This window comes from Centroberyx affinis, unplaced genomic scaffold (genome assembly GCF_046629955.1).
Source record: "Centroberyx affinis isolate AG114_WGS23_722 - 3 ecotype Tasmania unplaced genomic scaffold, CSIRO-AGI_Caff_v1 ptg000220l_1, whole genome shotgun sequence".
Classification (NCBI taxonomy): domain Eukaryota; kingdom Metazoa; phylum Chordata; class Actinopteri; order Beryciformes; family Berycidae; genus Centroberyx; species Centroberyx affinis.
The window spans coordinates 230,432-254,665 of NW_027278909.1; the positions used below are offsets into that span (position 1 = coordinate 230,432).

The window sequence follows — 24,234 nt, forward strand, 5'->3', positions numbered from 1 at the left end:
GATAATTTGCTTATCAAAAAAGAAACAATGCATCAATAATAAATGTCATTTGATTTTTCCCTGTTGTTTGAATCTCTTCCTCTGAGCTCTTATTATGCCCTCAACCTCACTGATAGATAGATAGATAGATAGATAGATAGATAGATAGATAGATAGATAGATAGATAGATAGTGTACTGTGCAGGAGGTTGCTTCAAATCACATTAATCTATGAAAACCAATTTTCCAGTGGATGCTCCATCTTCAAAATTATGATAGGTCAAACAACTTGGTATGTTGATATTGTCTTTTAGGTAGACCAAAAGACTCAAATGACTTTTTAAATTGATTCTGCAAATGCCAGCCGTCAGATTTAATAAGCTCACTGGATATTTCAGGGAACAGGTTCTTGCACAGACATTTGCAGGACAGAGGTTCAAGGGAAAAACGGATTTGCTGCACCTAAATTTATTGTTAAGGAGGCAGAGGGTATTCTTGTTTAACCAGTTTACCTCTTATGAATATCTTGCCCTGTTTCAAGTAAGGATGAAAGAAATACATATTACATAAAACCCCACGAGGGTGCTTGTGCAGAGACTGAAGCCCCCTTTGACCCTACAGGTGCCCTCCTGAGAGCTGAATCATATTTGTGTTTTGAATTATTTGAAATTGGATTTACCAGTTCTCCGGTAGGGTTGAACTCTGTTTCACCCCCAGTACATAGCCTACATGTTTCATGATTCTTCCAAGGATTCAGATCACTATCTCAGAGGGAGAGCACCACTTCCATGCTCAATTTGGAAGGCTTTAATCTATACCACTCAGTTATTTAAGAATATGGTATTAGTCAATTCTCTCATTAAGCAAGAAAGCAGAGAAAAAAGATGCTAACAAGACATTAAACTGTAATGTCTTATTGCATACAGTCTGGAGCTATGTCAGTTGCAATGAATAAGACTGAGTGTGAACAGGTGAGAAATTAGTACCAGTGAAATCCTTTTGGTTGTTGTTTAACATTTTGGTTTTCAGGTGCTTTTCAATTCTAAAACTCAAACTTACTGGTTAAACTCTTCTAATGGGGCTTTTTCCAAAGTGAATTTTAGAAACAATCAATCACAACTCACACAAAGTTCGTCTTAACTTTCATTTAGCATTAGACCATTTTCTGAATATAAAATGCAGGCACTCATATACACTGAAAACCACGCTGGATATTGTCAGAATCACGTTTTCCCATCATTTCCAATGCATTCATCATGAAGCTGTGATTAGAGTAGGAAGCTTTGTAATGTTGCGGCTTTTGGTGATTAAAATGAATTGCCATTCTTTTGACAGAAGCAAACATCAGAAGTTAAATAATTTATTGTTATTAATAAAACACTAACTGTCCTTTAACAGACTGCCAGTGTGATGTATGCATGGTTGCACTGAAAGGTCCAATAGAAATACAGAAGCCTCAAGGTTACCAGGAAGCAGCTTGTTTTGCTGGAGAGACAGCAGGCGAATCTGGGACCCAAGACTCGGACCTCCCCGGACCAAAGCAAGCCTCTGCACATTATTTGATGGTATGGTCCAATTTATTTTGATATATAGGCATATCACATAGGGTATTCTGGTTGTATGTCCTATTCGATGCCGAAATAAGCAGCAATTCATTACAAGACAAGCGAACATTATTGCCAGCTAACATTAGCTAACTAACAGCTAACGTCAACGTTAGCTTGCTAATGTCAAATTCCTTGGCTAACGTTAGCATCATCTGGCCGTCAGAAGAGACAGCAGCACTTGTTAAACTTCTCAGAAAGTTCTGGAAACATCTAGCTAGCCAGGTTGTTTATCAAAATATTGTTGGAGCCAAGCTATCGGGTTAATGGTAGATAACGACTGAATCGCATGCTAGCGAAGTTAGTAGCAGTAGCTAATGTTATGAAGTTGATAATCGTCGACTCATGTCTGGACTGTTTTGCTATCATTGGTTTTGACTGAATCCTGCTGCTTTAGCTCGCGAGGTAGTTAGCTTACCGTATGATATGACAACGTCTCATGGAAGCAGTGAGGTGGATTTCAGTTAGGACTCGGGGTTGATGCAACTAACTAATATGGCGTCAACACATTTTTAGTATTGACGTATTTTAAGTTGTTATGCTTCATTGTCGTATGTTTCATTCTACAGATGACTGATAAGGAGGAGAGCATCGAGGCGCGTGACAGCCATGACGCTGTCCTGTCAGCCAAGAAGTCTGGACGAACCTCGCTGCTGGACAGCGGGGAGGACTTCGAGATGTTGGATGAGGAGGATATTGACGACGACCCCCCTCCTCTGGAAGATGCTGGGGGTGGGAAGACGAACAAGCCAGATGGGTCTGGAAAGACAGAAGCAGACAAAGATTCAGACACTTCAGCCCCAGTGGAAGAATGGCTGGATGTACTAGGTATGTGGGCCAAAGCATGGCACAAGACATAGTTCGCCCAACGTCTTCTCCTGTATGGAGCTACCAAGGATTCTTCATGACACCATGTCAGACCGTAGGAGGTGACATTCCTTTGGATTAATCTTTGACAGTGTTGCAGTAGTCTAGAAGTTAGAGAGCGGCATGCTTGTGACTGGAAGGTTGCCAGATCGAATCCCAGACCAGCTGGTAAATCTTAATGGGGAAAGGCAATGAGACACACTTCCCGCCTGCAACAGGGTGCTCTCGAGCAAGGCTCTTGACCCACAGTTGCTCCAGTAGCACTGCTCAGTTGCCAACAATAGACTGTGATTGTACTGAGCAGCTGCCAGGTGTCAGTGTGTGTGTAAACTGTATGAATATGATGCATGGTCAGTAAGCCTTCCCTGGATAAATAAAGGTTTATAGATCAAAATTGATCACTGTGTTATTTGAGCTGACTGAGATTTATATTACTGTGTCTGTCTGCAGGTAATGACCAGCTGAAGAAGAAAGTCTTGGAGGCAGGGAAAGGGCGAGACAGTCGGCCACAGAAAGGACAGAATGTCAAGATTCATCTCAAGAGCTGCCTAAATGATGGCACACTTGTAGAGGAGCAGCCTGAACTGTCTTTCACTCTGGGAGATGGCGATGTTATCCAGGTAAAAATAGACTTAGTGAGATAGGTTTTATTTTGCTTCACACAATCTGTAACTTTATATTATTGATAACAGCAACTGGTGTTGTGTTGTTTGATATATCTGTATCCTACTGCAGTGAGATGTTTCTCCTTTCAGGCACTGGATCTCACAGTGCAGCTCATGGAAATGGGAGAGAAGGCCCTCATCCAGGCTGATGCAAAATATGCATATGGCTCCCGTGGGAGGTAGGCGATGTGTTTCAATCAAACTGCTATTCACTGTCTTCCGTACTTTGTAATATTCTTTGCTGCTGCAGCTGTAGTATAAACAAAGAATTGCAATCATATGAAAAAAGCTATTTGCAACTTATGAGTTTTCCTTAAATCCCTTTCTTGGACTTCGACACTTTTTGTAGCAATTTTTGCACAGGGGTCTTCATATGTCGGTTGGGCTCTGTAAGCAAAATAGTTCCACAATTTGCTCCTGCACCATTTTTGTCAACAAGTTGAGGCAGAGTTGGATTCAGTTCAAGATGTGGTGGACTCTGTTTTCAGCTGTTCGACTCTGCTGAATTTTGCACTGACTGCTGCAGTCCACATTATGTGGCCTTGTGCCTCATTATATCACTGATTAACTTACTCTTTATAAACTCCATCCCCCACTTACTAGATCCAGGAGTCCTTGTCATTCCAAGCAAAAGAAAACAGCTGCGGGCAGAGCCTCCTCCTGAAGGCCCTGGCTTTGTTAGTGAATCAAACACACCATTTAAACGTGGACTTGAGACCCATTTGCCGCCTACAATCTACCGTAATTCTCAGCTACAGTCTGGCATTCTCCTGCGGATTGCCTTGATATTGCTGGCCACTCCCATATCCCATATTTTTACTGTTTTTTTTTTTTTACTGGTTTTTCCTACTGCCAGTCTTGACACTCACATTCTCCCCGAAGAAGACGGCTTGATTGCATTGACTTCTGCTTCTAAACAGCAGGTTAGTTAGGGAGCCGGTCCTGTGTCTGATCCCCACAGCAGCCAATGTGTCCATCTCTGTTGACGTGTCCTTGAACAGGACACTGAACCTTTGCTTGCTCTTGGGCCGCTGCTCCTGCCTGCCTTAGTGCTCTGACCCCTCTGGTAAAGCACACTTTAAGGCAGATGAAAATTCCTAATTACACTGTGTATAATAATATAATAATAATACTACAGTGATTGAATGCTCTTACTTCCTGAATTTGACTGTGTTTCTCCTCCTGTCAGTCTTGACCCTGAGGTTCCCCCCAACGCTGAGCTGTCCCTTGAAGTGGAACTGCTGGATGCTACTGATGCTCCAGACCTGGAGCTTCTGCCCCCTGCAGAAAGGATTGCCCTGGCTAGCCATAAGAGAGAGAGGGGCAACACCCACTACCAGCATGGGGACTATGCCTTTGCTGTCAACTCCTATAGCATCGCCCTGCAGATCACTGAGTCTAGTTCTAAAGGTGAGATACTTGATCCAGTGGAAAGTTTGTTACGGGACTAATTGGTTTTTGGTAACATAAGTGATGCACATTGTACATTATGTTAATATAATACATATAATTATGTTAATAATCCATTTATTTTTGTGACCATATTTTATGGTTCTGTTTTTGTTTGATGTTTTCTGCTGGTGTTTCTGTTGTTATGTTGTGGTCACTTCTGTTGCAGTGGACATTAGTCCAGAGGAGGAGATGGAGCTGATGGATGTGAAAGTAAAGTGTTTAAACAACATGGCTGCTTCTCAGCTAAAGCTGGACCACTATGATGCAGCACTTAAATCTTGTGTCTCAGCATTGGCCCACCAGCCAGAGAACATAAAAGCACTTTTCCGCATGGGCAAGGTACACCTCACTCTCTTTCAGTCTATCTGTTTATCTGTGTTGGGTCCTTGCATTAAGAGTTGGTCTGTTGCCATTCCAGGTACTGGCCCTGCAAGGTGAATATGCAGAAGCCATTCAAATTCTGAGGAAGGCACTGAAGTTGGAACCAAGTAACAAGGTACTTTTGGCTTCTTCACATTAATTTTAGAGACAACACAGCTTTTGGAGCTATGTGTCACAGTTCTCACTTATGGCCAGTAGATGGTGCCACAGTGTAAAATATCTTATCACAGTGTCCAGTGTAAAGTCAGGTGGACTGCTGATTCATCATTTCAGTGGATCTGTTTTCATGTTGTTGCTGTAAATAGGTTTGTCTCTTTGTGCCCTGCAAACCGGCCATATCTAATGCCTTGCTACTGTTCCTGCTGTCCTGCTTATACAGCCTGATACATGAGGTTCTTTGGCTACACAAGGCCATTTGACAGAGCTCAGCTCAGTGTGTGGGCTTCTTGGATCAGCTGCATGCTGTAGCAGCTCGGTACTCATGCCCAGAATCCCCCACTTCAGTCCTACACCAATCTGTCAAACAGTGCATTGCCCGGCTGCCACTTAGCTTTTTATCCAAGGCATAGGCCTAAATGTAATGTACCACTACATTTTGTATGCGGCTAATCTTAGATGGATTGTCGTATTAAAGTGGCCCATTTGTAGTTGGGAGTACAATCTACAATCTTTTGTAGATCTCGAGTCTACAAAGATGCATACTGAAGATTGTATGCTCTCGAACGCCATTGGAGAAGCTTTTGCCTGGCAGACAGAGTTATGCCATTGAGTTATATAATCTCCAAACTGTCTGCCTTGTATATGTTTGCAGTGATGTGTTTGCTGAAGCCCAACACACAGTTGCAAATTGGAGCTAGGTTATTTGTTATGTTAAAATGGAATATACCCTTTACAGCTTTTGTTGTGAAAAGACTCTTTAATTAAACCACTTGCATGCTTATTTACTTTATCATGGACCTGGGGACAATAAGTGTTATGTATTTTTTTGTCCCCAGAACATTTGAGTGTGTTCATGGTGCATAGATGACTGCACCACAGTGGTGCCAACTTGCCAAGGGTGCCTTGCTGAAACCCTGTGCAGTTAAGACATCCACTTAATCTTAGCAATAGATGGGGAGGAGCAGACCCTGGGGGTAGAGACTCACACAGACACTGACTCCCCACTCCTCACACTTGTCTTTGAAGGTAGACTGTGTGCTGTGATAACCTTCTGAAGACATAAAATGAGTGATTATACTTGCATCATCTTTTCAGTAAGACATTTCAAGTGAACATTGCATTGAACTCTATATAATGGCATTACACCCTGTTTTGAAAGCGCGTTTACAGAGCATAAGCATGACATTTGTGTTGTCTCTGAAAGCAGTGAGTTGCTTAGTCACTCTCCAGCTTTAAGACTGGATAAGTGACTCAGAGATCTGAAACAAAATGTTTGAACAATAGCTGAGCCCATTCCCTGGAACAAATATGTGGACATGTATGCTAACAGGCAGGCTAATTTTGTGATTTCTTGTAAGACAGCAAAGAATGACAAACATCATAATTATTTATTCATTTAGGAAGAATGTTTTATTGAATGACCAAACCAAAAGTAGTTGACTTCCATATTGCAGATATAATGCCATAAGCCATTATGAAAATATTGTTCTTGCGTTAAGACACAGTGTAGTCATTGCTATTGTTAAAATGTTACAAATGAAGCTGTAGCGTACACCTGAAATAAATATCAGCTCTCTAATGGAGTGTTGTGTTTTGTGGCTCAAAAATTGTCTTTCAGAACAACGTCAGTGTTAATGGCTGCCGACAATAATTTTGAGTGATCACTTGCTCCCTCCGACTTTATGGCAGTGATGGGAAATGCTTTGTCAGATTTCTCTCCAAAAGCTCCTTGACATCATTGTCATGCTTTCCAGACCACTTGGTGAGCACTTGTGCCTGTTGATAAGGGGCATTGTCATCCTGAAACACACTCCTATCAAGAAGGAAATCTGTCATGGGATGATATAGCAGGACATTGTGTTTGTTTCCCTGTACATGGACCATGCCATGTCCACTTATGATTTATATAGCAGGACAGTTAGGTTTTGTGTTATGTGTGTGTGTGTTTGGGGGTGCTTGTGGCCTGCAGCTCATTTATGTCTTGTCTCTTGGGGTATAGACGATCCACGCAGAGCTGTCCAAGCTGGTGAAGAAGCACTCAGAACAGAAAGGAGCGGAGCAGGCCATGTATAAGAAGATGCTGGGTAACCCTGCCAGTAGCAGCAGCACACAGAAACACCAGGCCAAGTCCTCTTGGGTGAGACTTTCTAAAAGATGATAAGAGTGTTTGAGTCATACCCACCGTCACCATTTAGGGTTAGGATATAGCTGTAACCTCTGTTACTTTAATCACATGATGCTCATGCACTTATATTTTACTTTTTGATGTATTTGAAATAGTGAATGGAACTTTGTAAGGTGATAAACAGTGAACATCAGCAATATAATTTAATGTCAGGCTTCAATGCTGCATATCTTAATGGTACTCTTAAATATCTGTGAGAGGTTTTAAGACAAATGGAGATCTTGCTTTGAGCTTTGCACTACACGATATTCAATTGATTTAACATGCGCTCTTTTTCTTTCTTCCATTCCTTCCCCAGGGTCTCAGCTGGAAGTGGCTATTTGGTGCCACTGCAGTAGCTATCGGCGGTGTAGCGTTATCTGTTCTCATAGCTGCTAGAAATTGAACCAAACCTGTTGTGATGGCCTGTCCAAGCCCCTTCAAAGTCGGAGCCTAAAAATGGAAGCGCCTAAACATCTGGCAGTGCCTTCTGAACTTTGGTAGAAGGGGATGGAAATGTCAATTGGTCAGTCGCCTCTTCACTGTGACTGTCCTTACATTTCTCTGCTATGTTTGAGAACTATATGTGACAAATAATAAAGCATCAATATTTACGTATGGAAAAAAAGTAATTACGACTTCATCAATGTTTAGGCCTATCCATATCTGTCTCGTTGCCAGACACTAATTGTTTTTTTGCTGCCAATGTCTTTTGTTTTTGGTAGTGATTGTTTGAAATTGATTAATCGAGCACTGAAATGAAAAGTAATTTACCATAGGTTGATTATCTGATTTATACATCAAATGTTTGTTTTTTTCTTTCCACAAAAATAGCTACTGTAATATGGTCCTATATTTCTATAGTTTTAAAGCTTGGGATTGTACAGTTAAATTGAGCAATTATTTCCCTATCCAAGAGAGAATATGTGATTTCTGTTTTAATTAGAGTAGATCTCATGTTGGCTGGCGTGATCTAGATGCTGTATTATCTGAGGTCCACACTTTGGAAGATGCTTGGCCCATGTCCTAATTCTCCCGCCCCTTCCTCCGGACTCCACTCATGTACATCAAAGCATCTGTTTAATCTAAGTACAGGCCAGTCGAAGTACCTTCTTCTGTTCCCCATTTGTTAAATGGCTCCTTTCTTTTCATATCAATACAGCTGCAGTTCATGCTTTAAAAACAAGGGCAGAGAAGTGGTTCATAGTGTTTTTCAGTGGCGAAACACAAATGGAGAGTTTCTTTTTTTTTTAATTCAAATTCAGTATTCATTCAAGTATACCTCAGTTTTTGATGATTAAGACCAAATGTTGAAGGATGAACCTTCAAGTACAATGTTGGGTGTGAATTTTGTTTTCTTCCCTAGATTATTTTAACATAACACATTTTTTGCTTTGTTTTGTTTTTTGTTTTGTTTTTTTATTATAATTTTTTGTCTGTGGAGAGCTTTTCTGTGATGGATGTTTCAATGTTGCTTATTTATTAGATTTTTTTTGCTCATTGTTTTGTATCCATAAATGAGACAGCACTGAATCCTTGACCTCTCCAGAACAGATGGTACAGAGCCAAACGTTGGGGACACTCTTAGTAGTTGGTGACATAAGTGGTGACAAAGGTTACTTTGAGTTTTTGACATTCCCTGCATTTGTTAATTTTGTATTTATCACAATAAAATTTGTCTATTCTGTTATTATCCAATTACAGTCTCCTTTTTTCCCCCACCCATATCACAATTTGTGCCACTATATTGGTTAAGCATCAGAGGTTTGGTATCCAGTGATGTGTGAGTGAACAAATATTGCCAGGTTGTATGACAAAATAGTCCCTTACACCCATTGAAATCCACAGAGCATGTGCCTGAATCATGCCAGCCTCCTGGACTGATGTCACAGCATTTCTGCTTCAGAAAATATGGCCTTGGATGGAGGATTCAGTCCTGGTCAGTAATGTCAGTAATGGGCATACAGTGATATTTGTACAGGTATTAAACCCGTTCCCATATCAGACGCCAAGATATCTCAGAGTCCTTGAGGACGTGACATCCTTTTCAGAGACGAATGGTACTCAGCGCTTTAACCTCAATATTCAATATTTATTCTTTTAAGATACAGCCATTATCTGTAAGTCTGAGCTGTTGTTGACATATTTATCTCTCGCGATTGTGCGTGTGAGAGAGAATTTCTTGAACATTCCCCCCGTTTCATTCGTTTACAGCTGGGCATTCCCAACTTTGTGTGGGGTTTTTCAGACATTGACGTTTCGTTGACGTAGTTAAATGACCTATCGCTTCCCTCTTCCTACGCACGTCTGCTATCCAAGGAGGTTTTATAGTAAATGCTTTTTCTGAGAGGAAATTATATTGGCCTACTGCATATTTGTCAGCCATGCTTTACCATAACGCACTGATATAAACATACAATTCTGATTAAATAGGCTGTCTACTTAATAATACTTTTATTGTGCATTAAGTTGATTAATAGCATAGACTGACAGTTTAATGTAGTATATGAATATAAATTATCTTATGGCGTGCATGCACTAGTGTAAATGTTATCTCACACATATTTGGTGTTATTACACATGCGACTGTTTACCGCTCTGTTATTGCTCAGTGACTTCACCACTGTCTGGTCATTGAATATTCATTGAAAAGCTACGGGAGTTCTGCGTTTACGACAGAGTGCGTGCGCGTGGTGGAAATGGTAGCAAGATGGCGGCGTTGAAGGAGGAGCAGTGCTACGGACTGTCCTGTGGAAGAGTGAGCAATGGCAGCAATGTCTCCGTCTTTCACGTAAAACTCACTGACAGCGCATTGAGAGCATTTGAAGGTTATCAGAGCAGCAAGGTAAATGGCCGTTTCAGTTAACATGACATTTTAATTTGCGTCTGAAATCTGTCCGGGCAGCTGTGACAGGCAGAGTGAGGTCCCTACTCTGCTGCCTTCCTGCTACGATACAGCAACAGCAGGCTGTACGCGTTAGAAGCTGGCTAGTTGGCTAGATAACTGGCTAGTTTAGTAGCCACCATCGCTCGGCTGGCCAGGTTTACTGATGTTGGGTGATGTGTAGCTGTCCAGCGTTATGTGGCTACACCCAGGCTCACTCCACACCGATCTGAATTGTTTAAAAACATACATGTTAATTTATCAAGCTTCCTGCTTAGTGCTACTAGATAATGAGCCCTAACAGTTACTTCTTTGCATCGGGGTGTGTTTTTCAGTTGGCTCAACAGTTATCCAAAAGTTAACAGTCATGTTAATAACTTACGTTACTAAAGTTTCTGTAATGATTATATGCAATGTTAACGTAAAGCATTAAATAAGTTCTGTTGTACAGATGTTTTCCAGTAAGTTTGCTGAGCTGTCAAAAAATCTGGCAAAGCTTGCTAGCTGGCCAGCATTTGTCCAAACTTAATATGGTAACGTTAACGTTAGTTATATACGCCTTGTCTTGTCACTGACTTTAATTTTTTCTGTTGTTAACAAGAGGAAGCCCTTAGTGAAATCGCTAATGAAACATGGTGAATGATTTGGAAAAGTACCCATTACTCATGTGAAAGATGGCCATCCCTATTCCCAACCCCCTCACAACCACCAATGCTTCATGCGATACAGTTTACGGCTCAAGTAACGTTAGTGCATCAAAAGTAATAGATAGCAGTAGATTCTAGATTAGTGCTATTTTCTTTCTGGTAGCCATGGTTGATTTTTAAAATAAGAGGCATATTTCAAGGTTTGATCTTTGAAATGGCTCTGCTATTGCTTGCTAGGCTTCTTGTGTAGAACGCTAGCAAGTCCTGATGGCCATCTAACGTTTCAAGTTCTATAAATATTTGACTGGGGAAAACCTGGCAGGCCAAGAGGACAGGGCGTTATCTCCAACTTCAGTGGCTGTGTACAGCTTGACTGCAGCTGATAAGCCAGGACAATAAAATTGTTGTGACAGGTAAATGGGTGAATACTAGCTATAGGTAGAGTATTGACTCAATCAGCATCTAACACAAAGAGGAAATCACCAACATATGGCAATGCCTCAGCTCTTTGAGATAGTTATTGCCAAGCTGCAATGATTGTAGGGTCAGCAAAGAATACAATCTCTATAAGCTTTTTTCAAAGGAACTTTGCTCTCTTGAGATGTAGATTGAACACATTTAATCAGTTCCTTCTGAAATTAGATTTGCTAGCTCAATCTCATATTTCCAGGTACCATATATGAATGTGTTTTTTGCAATGAAAAGCATTTGTTTAAGGTGGGATTTTTGACAAATGGTTTTGTGCTTTTGAATTGTCAGGAGAAATCTCTGGTCCTTTTTTGACTGAAACATGAAGAAGCATTCAACCAGAGGGATTTATACAATTTATAGCAGTGATGATGCAGGACGGCTTTTTGTCCTTTTGGTCTGCCCCAAACTTGTCATTGATTAGAGCGAATGTAGGCATTAGCCTACACAGCCTTGAAGCTTGATGTATACAGCAACCTTTTTGTACCGTTCATCCTACTTTGTACACTTTGCTGGTAAAGATCCAGTTTGTGCACATTTCTTAATTAAAAAACCCCCACATATGATCGACTCAAGCCTTTTGGGAACTAACATAATATACTAATTATACTGTTGTTTGGTACTTCTGGCTTATACCTGGATGACTTAAGAGGCAAGTTGGTTTCTTCCAGTCTTTTATGGTTAAGAGTTGCACTTCTTTGAGATCTGCCTCTTGTACAGACTTGCCTTACTAGGCGCTGAAGCTATGCCGCTTACTGTGTCACCCTCTGTGCCTAAGGTAGGCTGTATTTCCCTGTTGTTTAAGTGAAAACTCTCAGTCACAGTTTGGTCAGATCTAGACTATTCAGACATCCATTGTTTTCATGGAGGTGCTTGGCTCATTGTGGTGAGGGCTGGAAGTCAAAGCAATAGGGTGTCACACGTCTGTCTTGCACCATCCAGAAGATGTTGTACCTCAGCTGGCACACAGTAGTGAGAGTGAGTTGGGAAATCGGTACGACAGAGGAAGAAAGCTCCTGAATGACATAAGCCTTTCGATGGAAAAGTTGGGGCATGGCAAAGGATGGAATGAGACAAAGTTGGCCCCAGTTTTGCTATGTTTTGACTAGGACAAAATGATTTGCAGAGGTCTGGCAGGCCGCTGTTCTCACCATCGAGGGAGCCGAGGTCTGGGCTATTCCAGGCCAGTGTACAGCACAACCACTTTGATAAATTTTAGGCCTTATCTAGCCAGCAGCAAAAAAATGTATGCAGCAGGCATAGTTAAATTCTGTCTAGTTTTAGATAGTAAACCAGGAGAAAATCAATAACACTTGGTGTTAAACAAGGAGAGGTAGAGTGCCCTTTTCATTGTTTACCGGAACAATGGTATTATATAAAATATAGCCCTAAAATGTCTTTGTAATGCCTGGAATGAGAACCTTTTTTTCTGAAATAACTATGATGGCATCTTACACTAAACCTCAGTAACATGATTCTGTTTAGACTACATTGTTGGAAATCAAGACATACGTGTTTACAGGCTTGTTGATACCCTCCCAACTCAAGCTAACCAAATGCTAAATGTTGGCCCAGTTGCCAATCTGATTGAATTAGGCTGCCTGATAGCTAATACTACAACACTTGGAGTCTTATGACAAAGTGTGTGTGTATTTCCTCATTGTGTTTTTCTAAGGACATTGTGCAATAGCAGTCCTCAGGTAGCCAGAGTTCAGTCTACTGACTGTTTCCTGTATCAGACACGGCTGTCAACATCAGCCGGTTCCTCTGTTGGCACATCTGAGAGGAAGGACAGCGTGAACTGGAGCTCTGTCCGGGGGATTGGCAGCCCAGAGACACACTTTTTTTTACTGGCTCTGACATAAGCAAGGAAATGAGTGAGGCTAGAAGAGCATCATCAAGCTGAAGGTTGTGGAGAGTACGAATACAATAGTTTATGATTGTGTCTTAGGATAACTGGTTTTACAGCACATTACTGGATTTTATGGGTCAAAACTGTAACTTTTCTAATCGGATAACATGGTGTTTTAATGTTTTGATATAATATTTTTATTATAATAGAACCCATCTTAATTCACGAGAATGAAGTGTTCTGCATTTCATTGAAATACCATATTTAAGTTTTGTCTAAATATAAAATGAACATGCATAGGCAGTACAAACATATGGTAACCTCCATACAAAGTGACATTAAATCCTGTGTGCTGACGCTGCAGGTATATACTGTACTGGTGAGCGATGAGTAAAGTGAAATGTTGGTGCTCTACATTCGAATGTTAAAACACTGCCTATGCCTCCTTCTATGGAGTGAGGTAATGGCTTGGTGATTGTAAGCTGGGGGTGTGATTTTTACATTCTTAAGGAAATGCATCACAGCAGTGGCACCCATCATGTGCTCAGCAGTTATTTCTGTGTAGCATTTACATTTTGATTCATGAGTAAGGCCTAACCCTGTGTGAGACAACAATACTAATAACAATAATAATGATATTAACCCAGTTCTTTTGAATAATACAAGCTGATAGTGGCACATGCTGGTTGCCGTGACAAATGTGATTTTACAAATTACTATGGTAGAATAGTGGTTTAATAATTGGCAGTGTCCTGGAAAAACCTCACATTGCTACTGTTATGCTTTTTGAGTTTTATACTGCAGCCTAAGGGAGAGATAACCCTGTCCTCCATATTCAGAGGAGGACATGTTCGCAGGACCAGGTGAAATCATAGTAAAATGTTAAAAATAAATGGCCATTACATGATTTTTGTATTTATTTTTTCCAGTTTCCTTAAAATATTTTCAGGACATTAACACTAGAGTTGTGTCTGTGTGTGTGAGCTGTTTAATCTGGACCTTGGCCTGAGCCTGGCCTGAACACCGGCCACTGAGGAGACCTTCAGTGCTCCTGGATGAGCTTTTCTCCTTGACACCAGAGACAGAGGACTGATTGTGTTTTAATGAGCATGGTCTTCTGACCCAGTTAGCTCACACTGTGGTTGCCTCACCAGGTGGAGGCCTTGGATCAGCTGTCACTGGAATTGTCTGTTTTTATGAAATAAGCCATGCAGCATCTCTGTTTTAAACCACCAGTGTATGCACCAGTGTGTTTTTGTGCAGCTGAAGTTCAATCATTATTTTATTACTTCACTGTTTTGGGTAGGCTATAGCCTTCAATGAGGAGGTCAGGTTACACCAAGTCAGTTTTGTTCTTGCACTTCGCTGACAACTCCCCCATGTCTCAGCCCCTATGGGAATGGTATGGGAAGTAATGGAGCCTGGTGGGGATTTTGTTGCTTGACGTTGGTCAGCCTGTGCCCGTGCCATGGTTATTTAAGGAATGCTGACTCCCCAGTTTCAGCAGATCGAATGGGGCACTGCAAGAGATGACCATAACCACTAGGGCCAAATATGACTCTAAATGTCATGGTGCTCCTCTGTCCTGCGGGGCGGTTGCCACACTGGACCACGTCAATCTGGTGTCACTGCATACAGAGCAGTCCTCCTGACCTGCAGGTCGCATGTCTGTTCAATAGATCAGCCGATCCGGTGGTCAGATTTGGTCTTAGTCCACAAACATCTGCCTTCGGTTTTTAGCTAATATTGGAGAAGCATGACCACTGAAAACTGGTTCACACACAAGCGTATAATTTTGAATGGAAGCAGAGTACATACAAGTCCACTATGCAGCACTAGGCCTTCATTGCTTTGAGGATTGTAGCTCCCTCAGTCAGATGGTGGTCAGTCCCTTTTTGTCCGGAGCTAAGCTGTCATGGCTGCATGTAGAAACAAGTTGTGGGAACTACGCACCATACCCAAATCCAAAACCCAGGTACCAAACTTGGCAAGCGGCTCCTCTTCTTTGGTCTGTTGGACCTTCTGTCAAAGCAGCCAGGCCCGGAAAGTCCATGCTCACATTCTCAGCATCTGCATCAACTGTCTGTCAACTGTCAATCTTAAATCTTAAAACCTAGCAAACTACAATGCCCCAATAACTTGTTTCTTTGCTAAGAGAAGAAAGTCCAGTTCAAGGGCCTAGGCCTATAGCAGGTCCACAATAAATTTCAGTTTCTTTCAGGTTAATTAGTGATGTTATCATTCTTTTCCCTTTACTTTGGGCTGTTGTGATTGTTCCATCTTTCCAAGGCTGTCATCAACTCCAAACCCTAGCTCACCACAAGAAGACAGCTCTTTGAAGTAGGCCTACCCTTAGTAAGATCAGAAAGGAGTTTTGTTTTCTAAGCTGGGAAATGACACTACTCAGTTCGCTACTTCCTGTCTGTGTGATGTGGCTGATGTGACCATATTCATTTACAGCTAAACTAGACAACTTTGCATGTTGGCAGCTCCAAATGGCAGTGAAAGAAAATGATTTGAAAAATTTGAACTTTACCCAGAAATCACATAACATGAAGTAAACACAGAGCACACTTTTGTTTACCTTGCTGATCTGTAATCGATTTATACCAAAGGAAACTAGGAAAAAGACTTAACACTGATGAGCCGTGCTTTATCTGGACAGAGTGCTCGCTTGCTGCTGTTTAGGAGACCGTTTGTATTTTGCTCTTAAGTTTTAGTTTGCCACTTCCTGTGTACATACCCAACACCAGAATTTAATTTGGGCAAAAAGGGTAAATCTACAGCATCTCGATTAGGGTTTATGGGATGCTATTGCAGCCCCACTTTGTGATTTAGGCTGATAAGACATATGTATTTTTACATGAAAACCTTTCCTAGTACAGCTTTAAAGGTTTTCTATTATTGTGTGAATAATTTGCTTCATAAGAATTGCAATTACTGCATTTAGGGCTTATTGAAAACCCCCAGGCTTAATTAGGCCCACTTGTTCCTGTATTGCTTCACACAATATCTATCACAGCTATTATAAAGGGGAAGACTGGTACACCAATTTTCACATTACACAGTACTGCCTTACTACAGTGTGTGCACATATAGAATTATTTTCAGTTCATTGCAAATATTGAGTGTTGAGAGTACAGAGAACCAGTACTATTTCAGTCCTGGAGAGTGCATGTTATGAAGTGCTCTCTCCACCTTTTGAAATCATAGACAGGTGGGACATCTCATCAGTGTGACAGTGATGCAACAAAGCACCTGACAATTTGGGTGCCACAGCCCTAGCCATAGGGATTTAGACATGGCTATTCCTGTGTGCACTATTAGAAAACAATGAAATCCTATGAGAATGCAACATGAGAGAGAGTGAGAGAGTTGCTTATATGCCTGTGTGGGGCTATAATTTGCATTCAGTTGATGTGTCTGTGTTGAGGAGCTGGTAATTTACCATAAGTAAACCCCAGCCTCTTGTGCCAACAAACTCCTATTACAAAGTAAATTAAAACTACAGTAGCACAGTTGTCAGTGTTGTAATGTAGCCTTCTGTCATCTCTGTTTATGCGCAAGTTGATAGCCTAGGACTTCTTTTCAGGAGACTTGTGACCCGAAATCAGTGGGCAAGTCTTCCTGACCATCCCCAACAAAACAGATTTCATACTCTTATTTGAAGATGCTTGATAGACTTTAGCAAGTTTTAACATTAAAATACAACATCAGTTGCCCAAGGAGGTGTACTAGCTGCATCCAAGCTTCCTGACTCTCCATACATTTAAAACCTATTCTAAAAATCCTGGTTCTACATAGAGGAGCTATGGTGTTTCACACACTGATAATATTAGAGTAATGTTAGATATACTGTTGAGAGGAACTTTATCTGGTATTGGGCCTTGAAGGAGTAACCATATTGGCTAGATTGAACATGTAGAGCATGTAAATACACCGGGACTACTAGCAAGTTATAGATCTTCCCGATGTGCACAGAAAATGGCTCCATGTTGCTGTAATTTGTGTTGAAGTTTGATGTGTTAAGATTGCAAGGAAACGGACAGCCAGAGGAAAAGCTTTAATGTTTAGTGGCTATGGACCCCTGGGACAGTTGATTGTTGGTAATTGACTATTCATGAAATTGTAAAGGTGTGTGTTCAAAGTGCAAAATGTTGTTTTAACACAATTTAACTCAATTTAGTTTTATCACTTGCTGCCTGACTACATGTCCATGCTACATCCAACTGATCCCCATTCTATGGCTCGTTGGCAATGTGTGCGAACATCCGCGGCCTTGTCATCGAGCCATGGTCAGGAGCCACACTCTGTCCCTAAGGTTAGCTAGCTCTGTGGAACATTCTGGGCTCAGGTCCCAGAGAATAGTGACATGTCAGCAGCCCATTCAAATGAACAGGCTGAGTGTTGCACTATGTTAGCAGGGCTTGGCTGGGGAAGGGGGAGGGCACAGGGTGGGAGAGCTAAATCTGGTGCTGTGTTAAACATTGCAGTGGTAGACCAGAGAACATGGCTCCATGAAAGGTCTGGTGTGGCTGGATAGGCTAGGACTGTCCAGAGCTCAGGTCTAAGTGAAACTATTGATCTTGCTTTTGGTATTGTTGAGACAAAAGAAACAATGTAGTACTCCTCCCTTGATCAAACACCTTTTTTTATTTAGGTCTAAAGAGTTGGGCAAGGTGAATTGTTATTCCTAAAATCATTGTTTCCTAATTCTTTAACCATCTGTACATGAAGGCAGCCATTGACATGAAAAAGGCCATTTTCATCCAAAGCCTTTTACAGTACTATATTTATAGTCTGGATGGCCACAGAGGGAATCAAACCTCTAACCCTGATACTGTTAGTGCCATGCTGAAACTCACTGAGCTGCAGGACCATTATGTACATTACTTGGTCATGTAAAGTAAATCATGGATAATCCTAATGAACTCCAAACTCTCGAGAGCACCTCAGTTGTACTGCTGATAATCATTTGAATTCCTTAATCATGTTAAAAACATTAGAATTATTAGTAAAATAATACATTTAAATAATAATTGTAATGGTTATCATCTTTTCTGTATGGTGTTCCACATTCCTTATCGCCCAGTCAGCCAAATGGGGAAGGTGCCAAGGTTAGACTCATTCATTGAGCTTGTCTTGTGTCACTACTCATTTCCTGTTACTGTATTCAGATCTGCATGACGGATGGAAAAGTAGCCTAGGTTTGTCTATTTTCTGTCCAGAGCTAATGCACCACCCACCCCACAACGTATAGTGCTACATGTGCACACGCATTCAGTCATATTCAGGTGAATATGATTGTAATTGGTTCCTATTGACGTATTTTCTCAAAAGTGTCATCAATGACTTAATTTCTGTAGACAAATATCTGTATTCTACAGAAGTATGACTAATGAGAAACTAGTCATACTGGTTGAGAAATGGATTGACAATTGAGAAATACATTGACAGCTTAGTCAAGCAGTCACTCACCCACACTACCAGCAGTGGACATTGCATACATATCTACACTTATTTTCAATGTGCAGCACTTGTCAAATTTGGGCCTGGGGATTCCTGTGGGTCATTGAGGCTGTAATATTAAGGGAATGGGTGTTCAGATAATAGGTTTCACTATTCACTCTGTTATCTCACTACCTCTTATTGGCCAGTAATTTTCAACCTAGGGGGAGTTACCTCTAGGAAATCACAAGATGAAGATTGGTGTCAGGAAATGAATTATGGGGAAACATATTTCTCATATAGAAATGCATTATGTCTCTGATCTTTGTGATCTACTTTCTTCAAGTGAAACATTTTTTTTAGATTCATGGAAGGAAAAGTATCGTAATGTTGCCGCATGCTGCTCTGCTTGATATTGATATTGTCACCCGACATCTGCACGGGTCCTGAAGTAGTGTTGTGGTGTGTGGGGATCAGTGATTCATTCTAAGAGTAGAGACCACCAATAGCCAATAAGAGCCAAGTCCACAATGAGGTGAGGTGGAAGTGTTGGAGTGTGGAAATTATACTAATGATAATATTGCGTACCTTTTTTAAGTCCTTGAAATTAAAAACTTTGGGAATTCCAGGTAAGGTAAGGTAGCTTAGCAAACATTAGCCCAACTTTTTTTCTGATAAAGCCTAAGTGTAAGTTAGTGTGTAAGTGAAGTAGCCTAAAAAAAAGGGGGGAGGGCGGTCAGTGGCTGTTTCACCATTCTGTGCATGTTTATGTCAGGATCTGGAGCCAAAAAGGTTTAGTGTTGATTGTTTAGGCTTAATGTTTTTATTAGACATCTGCATTCTGTATGGCTCCAGCGTACCTTGTATCTTAATAGACTTGCCCTCTCCTGACCTTTCGGCTTTCTTACTTGGTCACATTTGATCTGCTGAAGCAGCACTGAGGAAGAAAAGCCAAAGTGACTTCCTCTATTGATGTTCATGTCTGTTCAGTTCCTAGAGTCTGGGCCTGGCTGTGAAGTCACTCAGTGAAATACCAAAACTATTCTGCAGAAACCTTTGGTTGGTTGTTTAAACCATCTCTTGGGAACTTGAGCAAACAATGTTTTGGAAAAACAAAATGTTTTCAGCACTATGAGCTTGACACCCTAATAAAATAGCTTATCAGCTTAAACATTTGGTAGTGCAAGCAATCTTTTGAATGATATGGTTAGGTTGTCTTGACTTTGCAAAGTCATTGGTTGTTTTGGTTTGACTGTGTGTGTGCAAACGCAGTGTGTGGCCCACTGTAGCTCCCCTGTCTCTCTTTGCAGTAGCATCAGCTTCATCATGTTAAACCATGTTTAGCCTAAAATTTAATGGAAAGCAAATTGACACCTGCTTGAGTTCCATTGCAGCATGTTCTCTTACAGCAGTCTATTCTGCTCCCACACAGTCAAGATGCAGTCTGACTTATTGTGGTTTCATAGTTGACTAGCAAATGTGAACACATATAAAATGTTATGAAGATACATCAGAGTTATATTTTCATATATAACAGCCCATTTCATATGCTTTGATCCTGTAACAACAGTTCATTGCTCACACATTATGTCACAACACCTCTGTGTAAAAAAAAAAAAAAATGGTATTCTTGTTCAGAATAGACAAATCCAGGCTCTTTAAGCTCAGGCTATTTCACGATTGTCCAGAGACCACAGGAATTTGGACGTATTGACAGCATTTGTCCCTCACAAGTTGAGTTACTAATGGCTAAAAATATTTGAAAAATGTCAGTACCGTGAGCTCCATCTATTGGGTGGCTGGCTGGACACCAACTCTCACACACACACACACACACGCACAGTGTCCAATAACTGGCATGCCGCTTGGATTTATACTGATTTGCTGCTGAATATGTCGTTGTCACTTATGTGTCTTCCTGCCTTTGTCAGTCTATGTGAATGCTGATATGCTAACTGGTCTGGGCTGAGAAGGAAACTGATTGAAGTTGATGGCCCGCTGCTTCGTTTGCATTTCAATCCCGGGGCCCTTCTGATGGGGCATTTAATGGGTAGAGCAGTGGCAAGGCTCACGGGTTTAAGAGTTGAACCTAGCTGGAGGAGCGATGCTGCTTGGTCTTAGTGATGTGCTCCCCATCGTTCTTTAAAGTGGCACCCAGTACTAAAACGAGGGAGTAGTTCTCTGCTGGCTTTGAATTAGGCTAGTGCAAATTTCAGATATTCATCTCATAGCTTTGAATAAAAAATTACACCAAAGTAGCAGTTTCTTTGTGGCCAAAAGCTCAGTACAATTCATTTTATGTAAATCTCTTTCTCAGTTGGGCTGTGTCTCTTCAACTGGTTTTGTTTTGGAATTTAAAGCACAGTCAAAGTACCTGGCTTTCTTTCCCATGGGAAAGGAGAAGCTGGATGATGGATTTATCCCATCATAATTTCATAAAGTACTGTAGCATACATGTAAACAGTGAACTTTATGAATTGATATATTGTAGTCTTAGCCCATGTCTAACAAGGTAAAATTCAACTTTTGGTGATAAACTTGTATTTCAGCTTTTTTTTCTGGTGTAATTTCTGAAATGATGTCTAACCTGTCTCACCATTTTAGGCTCATGCAAAGCAATTGACTACTTGGACGTACCAAGGACCTTACCTCTTTTGTTCAAAATTCGGTGAAAATACCCTAATAATACTTTTATTCTTCTTTTTTAGGGCCTTTCATCACAACCATTGATCCGATTTACTGGAAACCAAGGGGTAAGAACATCATCTCTCTCTCTCTCTCTCTCTCTCTCTCTCTCTCTCTCTCTCTCTCTCTCTCTCTCTCTCTCTCTCTCTCTCTCTCTCTCTCTCTCTCTCTCTCTCTCTCTCTCTCTCTCTCTCTCTCTCTCTCACTCTCTGACAGTGTTGTTAAAGCAGATGGAAATGAAAAATTGTGGGAAATTGTGTTTTCAAACCTTATCATTACATTTGCTAATGAGTTTACAGTTTGGCCACAGAATGAGCCCTAGTATCAGTTAGTAGCAATTGCTATGATATGTTGCTAGGCAGTGTCTGGCATGTAATTTTTGTCTTTTTAACATTTACCTGCCAAGATCGATCAAACCAACCACTGCCCACTATTGACCAAGGAAATATAAATTTTTCATAGAAATATGTCACCCTAACTGTTTTCATTCTATTTCATGTATAGAATCAGGTACTGTGTGCCATTTGAAATTGACTCGCTCACTTATACAATGGATCAAGTTTGTAATTCATCATTAACTGCAACACAAGTTCAAATTAAAAGAAACATTTTGAAGCCCCAACCTGCTCGCTCACTCTGTTGAAATAAGATTTTATCTCAAGCAAGACCTCTGATGATGCTGACACTGCTGTGGAGAACAAGCTAGCCAGTATGATGAAATGGGGCACGGTGGAGCAAAATCATTTCATTGAGTCCAAATTTATTGAGCTCAATGGAACACGGCATAAAATGCGTCAAGATCTCTCAAGTTGCACCAAAGATGCGACACAGCTTCGTTTTGGAGGTTACAAGTTTATCCAAACAAGTGGACTCGACCGAGAAGTGTGTCAGTGACAACAAGCATAGCATTTCTCAGACTGAAGCTAAGCTAGCCAACATGACCGTCATGACCGAGTCTCCGTAATAACATCTGCATCCAAGGCATGCTTGGAGGCCAGTTCATCGGCAGCTCCCTCCCCAAATGGTTTCCCTCCCTCGGTGATCCGAGAGTTAAAGTCATGAGACGTCACTGCATCCGTCCCCCTGGAATTCTTTTGCCTCTCCCAGAACGCTGATTTGCTGAATTTTTTTCATTTATTTTTTTATACTGTGACCGGATCCTTCAGTTCTTCCAAAAATCTCTCTCGACCCAGTAAGGCTTAAATTGGTCTGGGGGTCTATGCAACACATATTCAACATGTGCAAAGAGGCAGATGATTTCTTCAGCTCGCAGCCTGCTTCAGGAGAATGAACCAGCAGCCTGTCTAGATGGCTACTCAAACTGTTTCACTGAGCTTGACCGGCTGACCGTCAGCTGATCATGATCAACCAATGAGAAGGCCACATTGCTTGTTTTGGATTTGGAATGAGAAATTACGTTTTTCTTAGTAGTAAAATGATGACTGAAAGTTTCTTATCAGGCACAGAACATTCTTCTTTGTCAAACCCCTTCATTTTTTTTTGCCCCAGGACTGCAGCCAGATTTTGTGTTACTAATGGACTGTATTTCAGCTATGCTGTTGGACAGCTTTCTGCTTAGCTGGCTTTCTTATTGCCAGGTGTATGGTATTATTGTGGGACTTTACACTAAAATGGGAATGTGTTTCTTTTTTGTATAATCCTCAAGGAGTTGATAATGGTTCCTAAGTTTTATGGCGACAGAGGCAATGAGTTGGATGGATCTTCACAATCTTATGATTACAGTTGTGATTTTGGATTGTCTTTTGTTTTAGTTTTTTTTTTTGCTTACTGCTGAGCGGGGCCGTACTTAAGGCACAAGGAGGAGTCGACCTACATGTTTTCGGGATCCAGCAATTTCCTGGTTTGGACCTGGTGTAAACAATATCCACTCTTTAGTATATGTTCTTCTTTTTCCTCCATGACATTGTTGCAGTCAGCGAGTTTTAATACAAAAGGGTCTCAATAGCCCAGTTAAACTTCCTGCTTGTTTAGATTTTATGCGTAGACATAGCATTTGTGTAGGAGTCTCATTTGATAAGTAATGATGTACACGATCAGTCCCTTGTGGCTTGAAGGTTAGATGGACCCTGGTGTTGCTGGAAGACTCCTTGACACTAACCATTTTGGATAGTTTTGGTAGTGTGGATGGCCATGCTTCCATATATATCAAAACAGTTATTGCAGGGCATAGAATGGCTTTTAAATCTGTTTCACAGATCTCACAGATCTCAGGAATGCATGATTTTGCCCTGATAAATAGGGGCTGATATGAGTAGTTACTAGTTTGCATTGCTTTTGAAAAGTCAAGTTCTTGTCAACTTAATGAAGTATATTAGTAAAGGCAGGGAGTAAAGCAATCCAAAGTCGGGGTTTGCAGTGGCATGAAGGAAACAATTTGAGGTCGCTGATGGATTACTTAAACTTCAACGTCAACAGAGTCAAATGCCAATATTTTTGAAGGCTATGCTGATATTATGTCTTTATTATTGGCTTAAGTTGTACTGACATGATTTGATGCTGTCTCCCAAAATTATATAGCCTACTCTTCATTGGTTGCAATGCCATATTTGGCTTTGATCTCAATGAAAATAAATGCATATATAATGGAGTTTTCAAGTTTTTCAGTTTTTTGCAGGCAAAGTAGGGTGTTCTTTGGTGAAGGCAGCCATCTATGCTCGTCAACTGCTGGCAAGGGAATTTCCACCGCCAACAACTTTAGTCCATCGCCGATCCCCAATCTTTTTCGTCCAATCGCCCAACCGTAATATGATTCTTGCTTCTGTTTAAAAAGGTTCCTTTCTCCGAGACATTAATGCAGCTTCACTTGCTGTGTTACCCAAGCCACATAAAGACCCCATCCTCTGTAGCAGCTTCAGGGAATTTTATTGTTACAATCTCCTGAAAGTCATGTTGACGAAATATGCTGATTGTACAAGTGGGACTGAGGCTGGTGCCAATGAACAGAGAAATTACAAGTTT

The 24,234-nt window shown here is 41.0% G+C and overlaps 2 protein-coding genes across 2 annotated transcripts in view; both read left to right on the forward strand.

Moving 5' to 3' along the window:
- Positions 1–1,475: 1,475 nt before the first annotated feature.
- fkbp8 (FKBP prolyl isomerase 8) lies at positions 1,476–8,945 on the forward strand. Its single transcript, XM_071541511.1, has 9 exons — positions 1,476–1,544; positions 2,153–2,411; positions 2,901–3,070; positions 3,206–3,294; positions 4,305–4,525; positions 4,734–4,906; positions 4,986–5,063; positions 7,107–7,244; positions 7,591–8,945. The coding sequence occupies exons 1-9, from the start codon at positions 1,542–1,544 to the stop codon at positions 7,675–7,677; spliced, it is 1,218 nt and encodes a 405-aa protein (XP_071397612.1). The 5' UTR covers positions 1,476–1,541; the 3' UTR covers positions 7,678–8,945.
- Positions 8,946–9,981: 1,036 nt separating this feature from the next.
- ell (elongation factor RNA polymerase II) overlaps positions 9,982–24,234 on the forward strand; it is a 37,910-nt gene continuing 23,657 nt past the window's right edge. Inside the window, exons 1-2 of the mRNA XM_071541497.1 lie at positions 9,982–10,116; positions 21,279–21,323. Of these exons, the coding sequence (XP_071397598.1) occupies positions 9,982–10,116; positions 21,279–21,323 (180 nt within the window). The remainder of the gene's footprint in view (positions 10,117–21,278; positions 21,324–24,234) is intronic.

What these genes read in the sequence shown, in the direction of transcription:
- fkbp8 (XM_071541511.1), top strand. An exon ending in GCATATGGCTCCCGTGGGAG is followed by an intron (nt 3,295 to 4,304) that starts GTAGGCGATGTG and finishes TCCTCCTGTCAG; the next exon opens with TCTTGACCCTGAGGTTCCCC. An exon ending in ACCAGGCCAAGTCCTCTTGG is followed by an intron (nt 7,245 to 7,590) that starts GTGAGACTTTCT and finishes TTCCTTCCCCAG; the next exon opens with GGTCTCAGCTGGAAGTGGCT.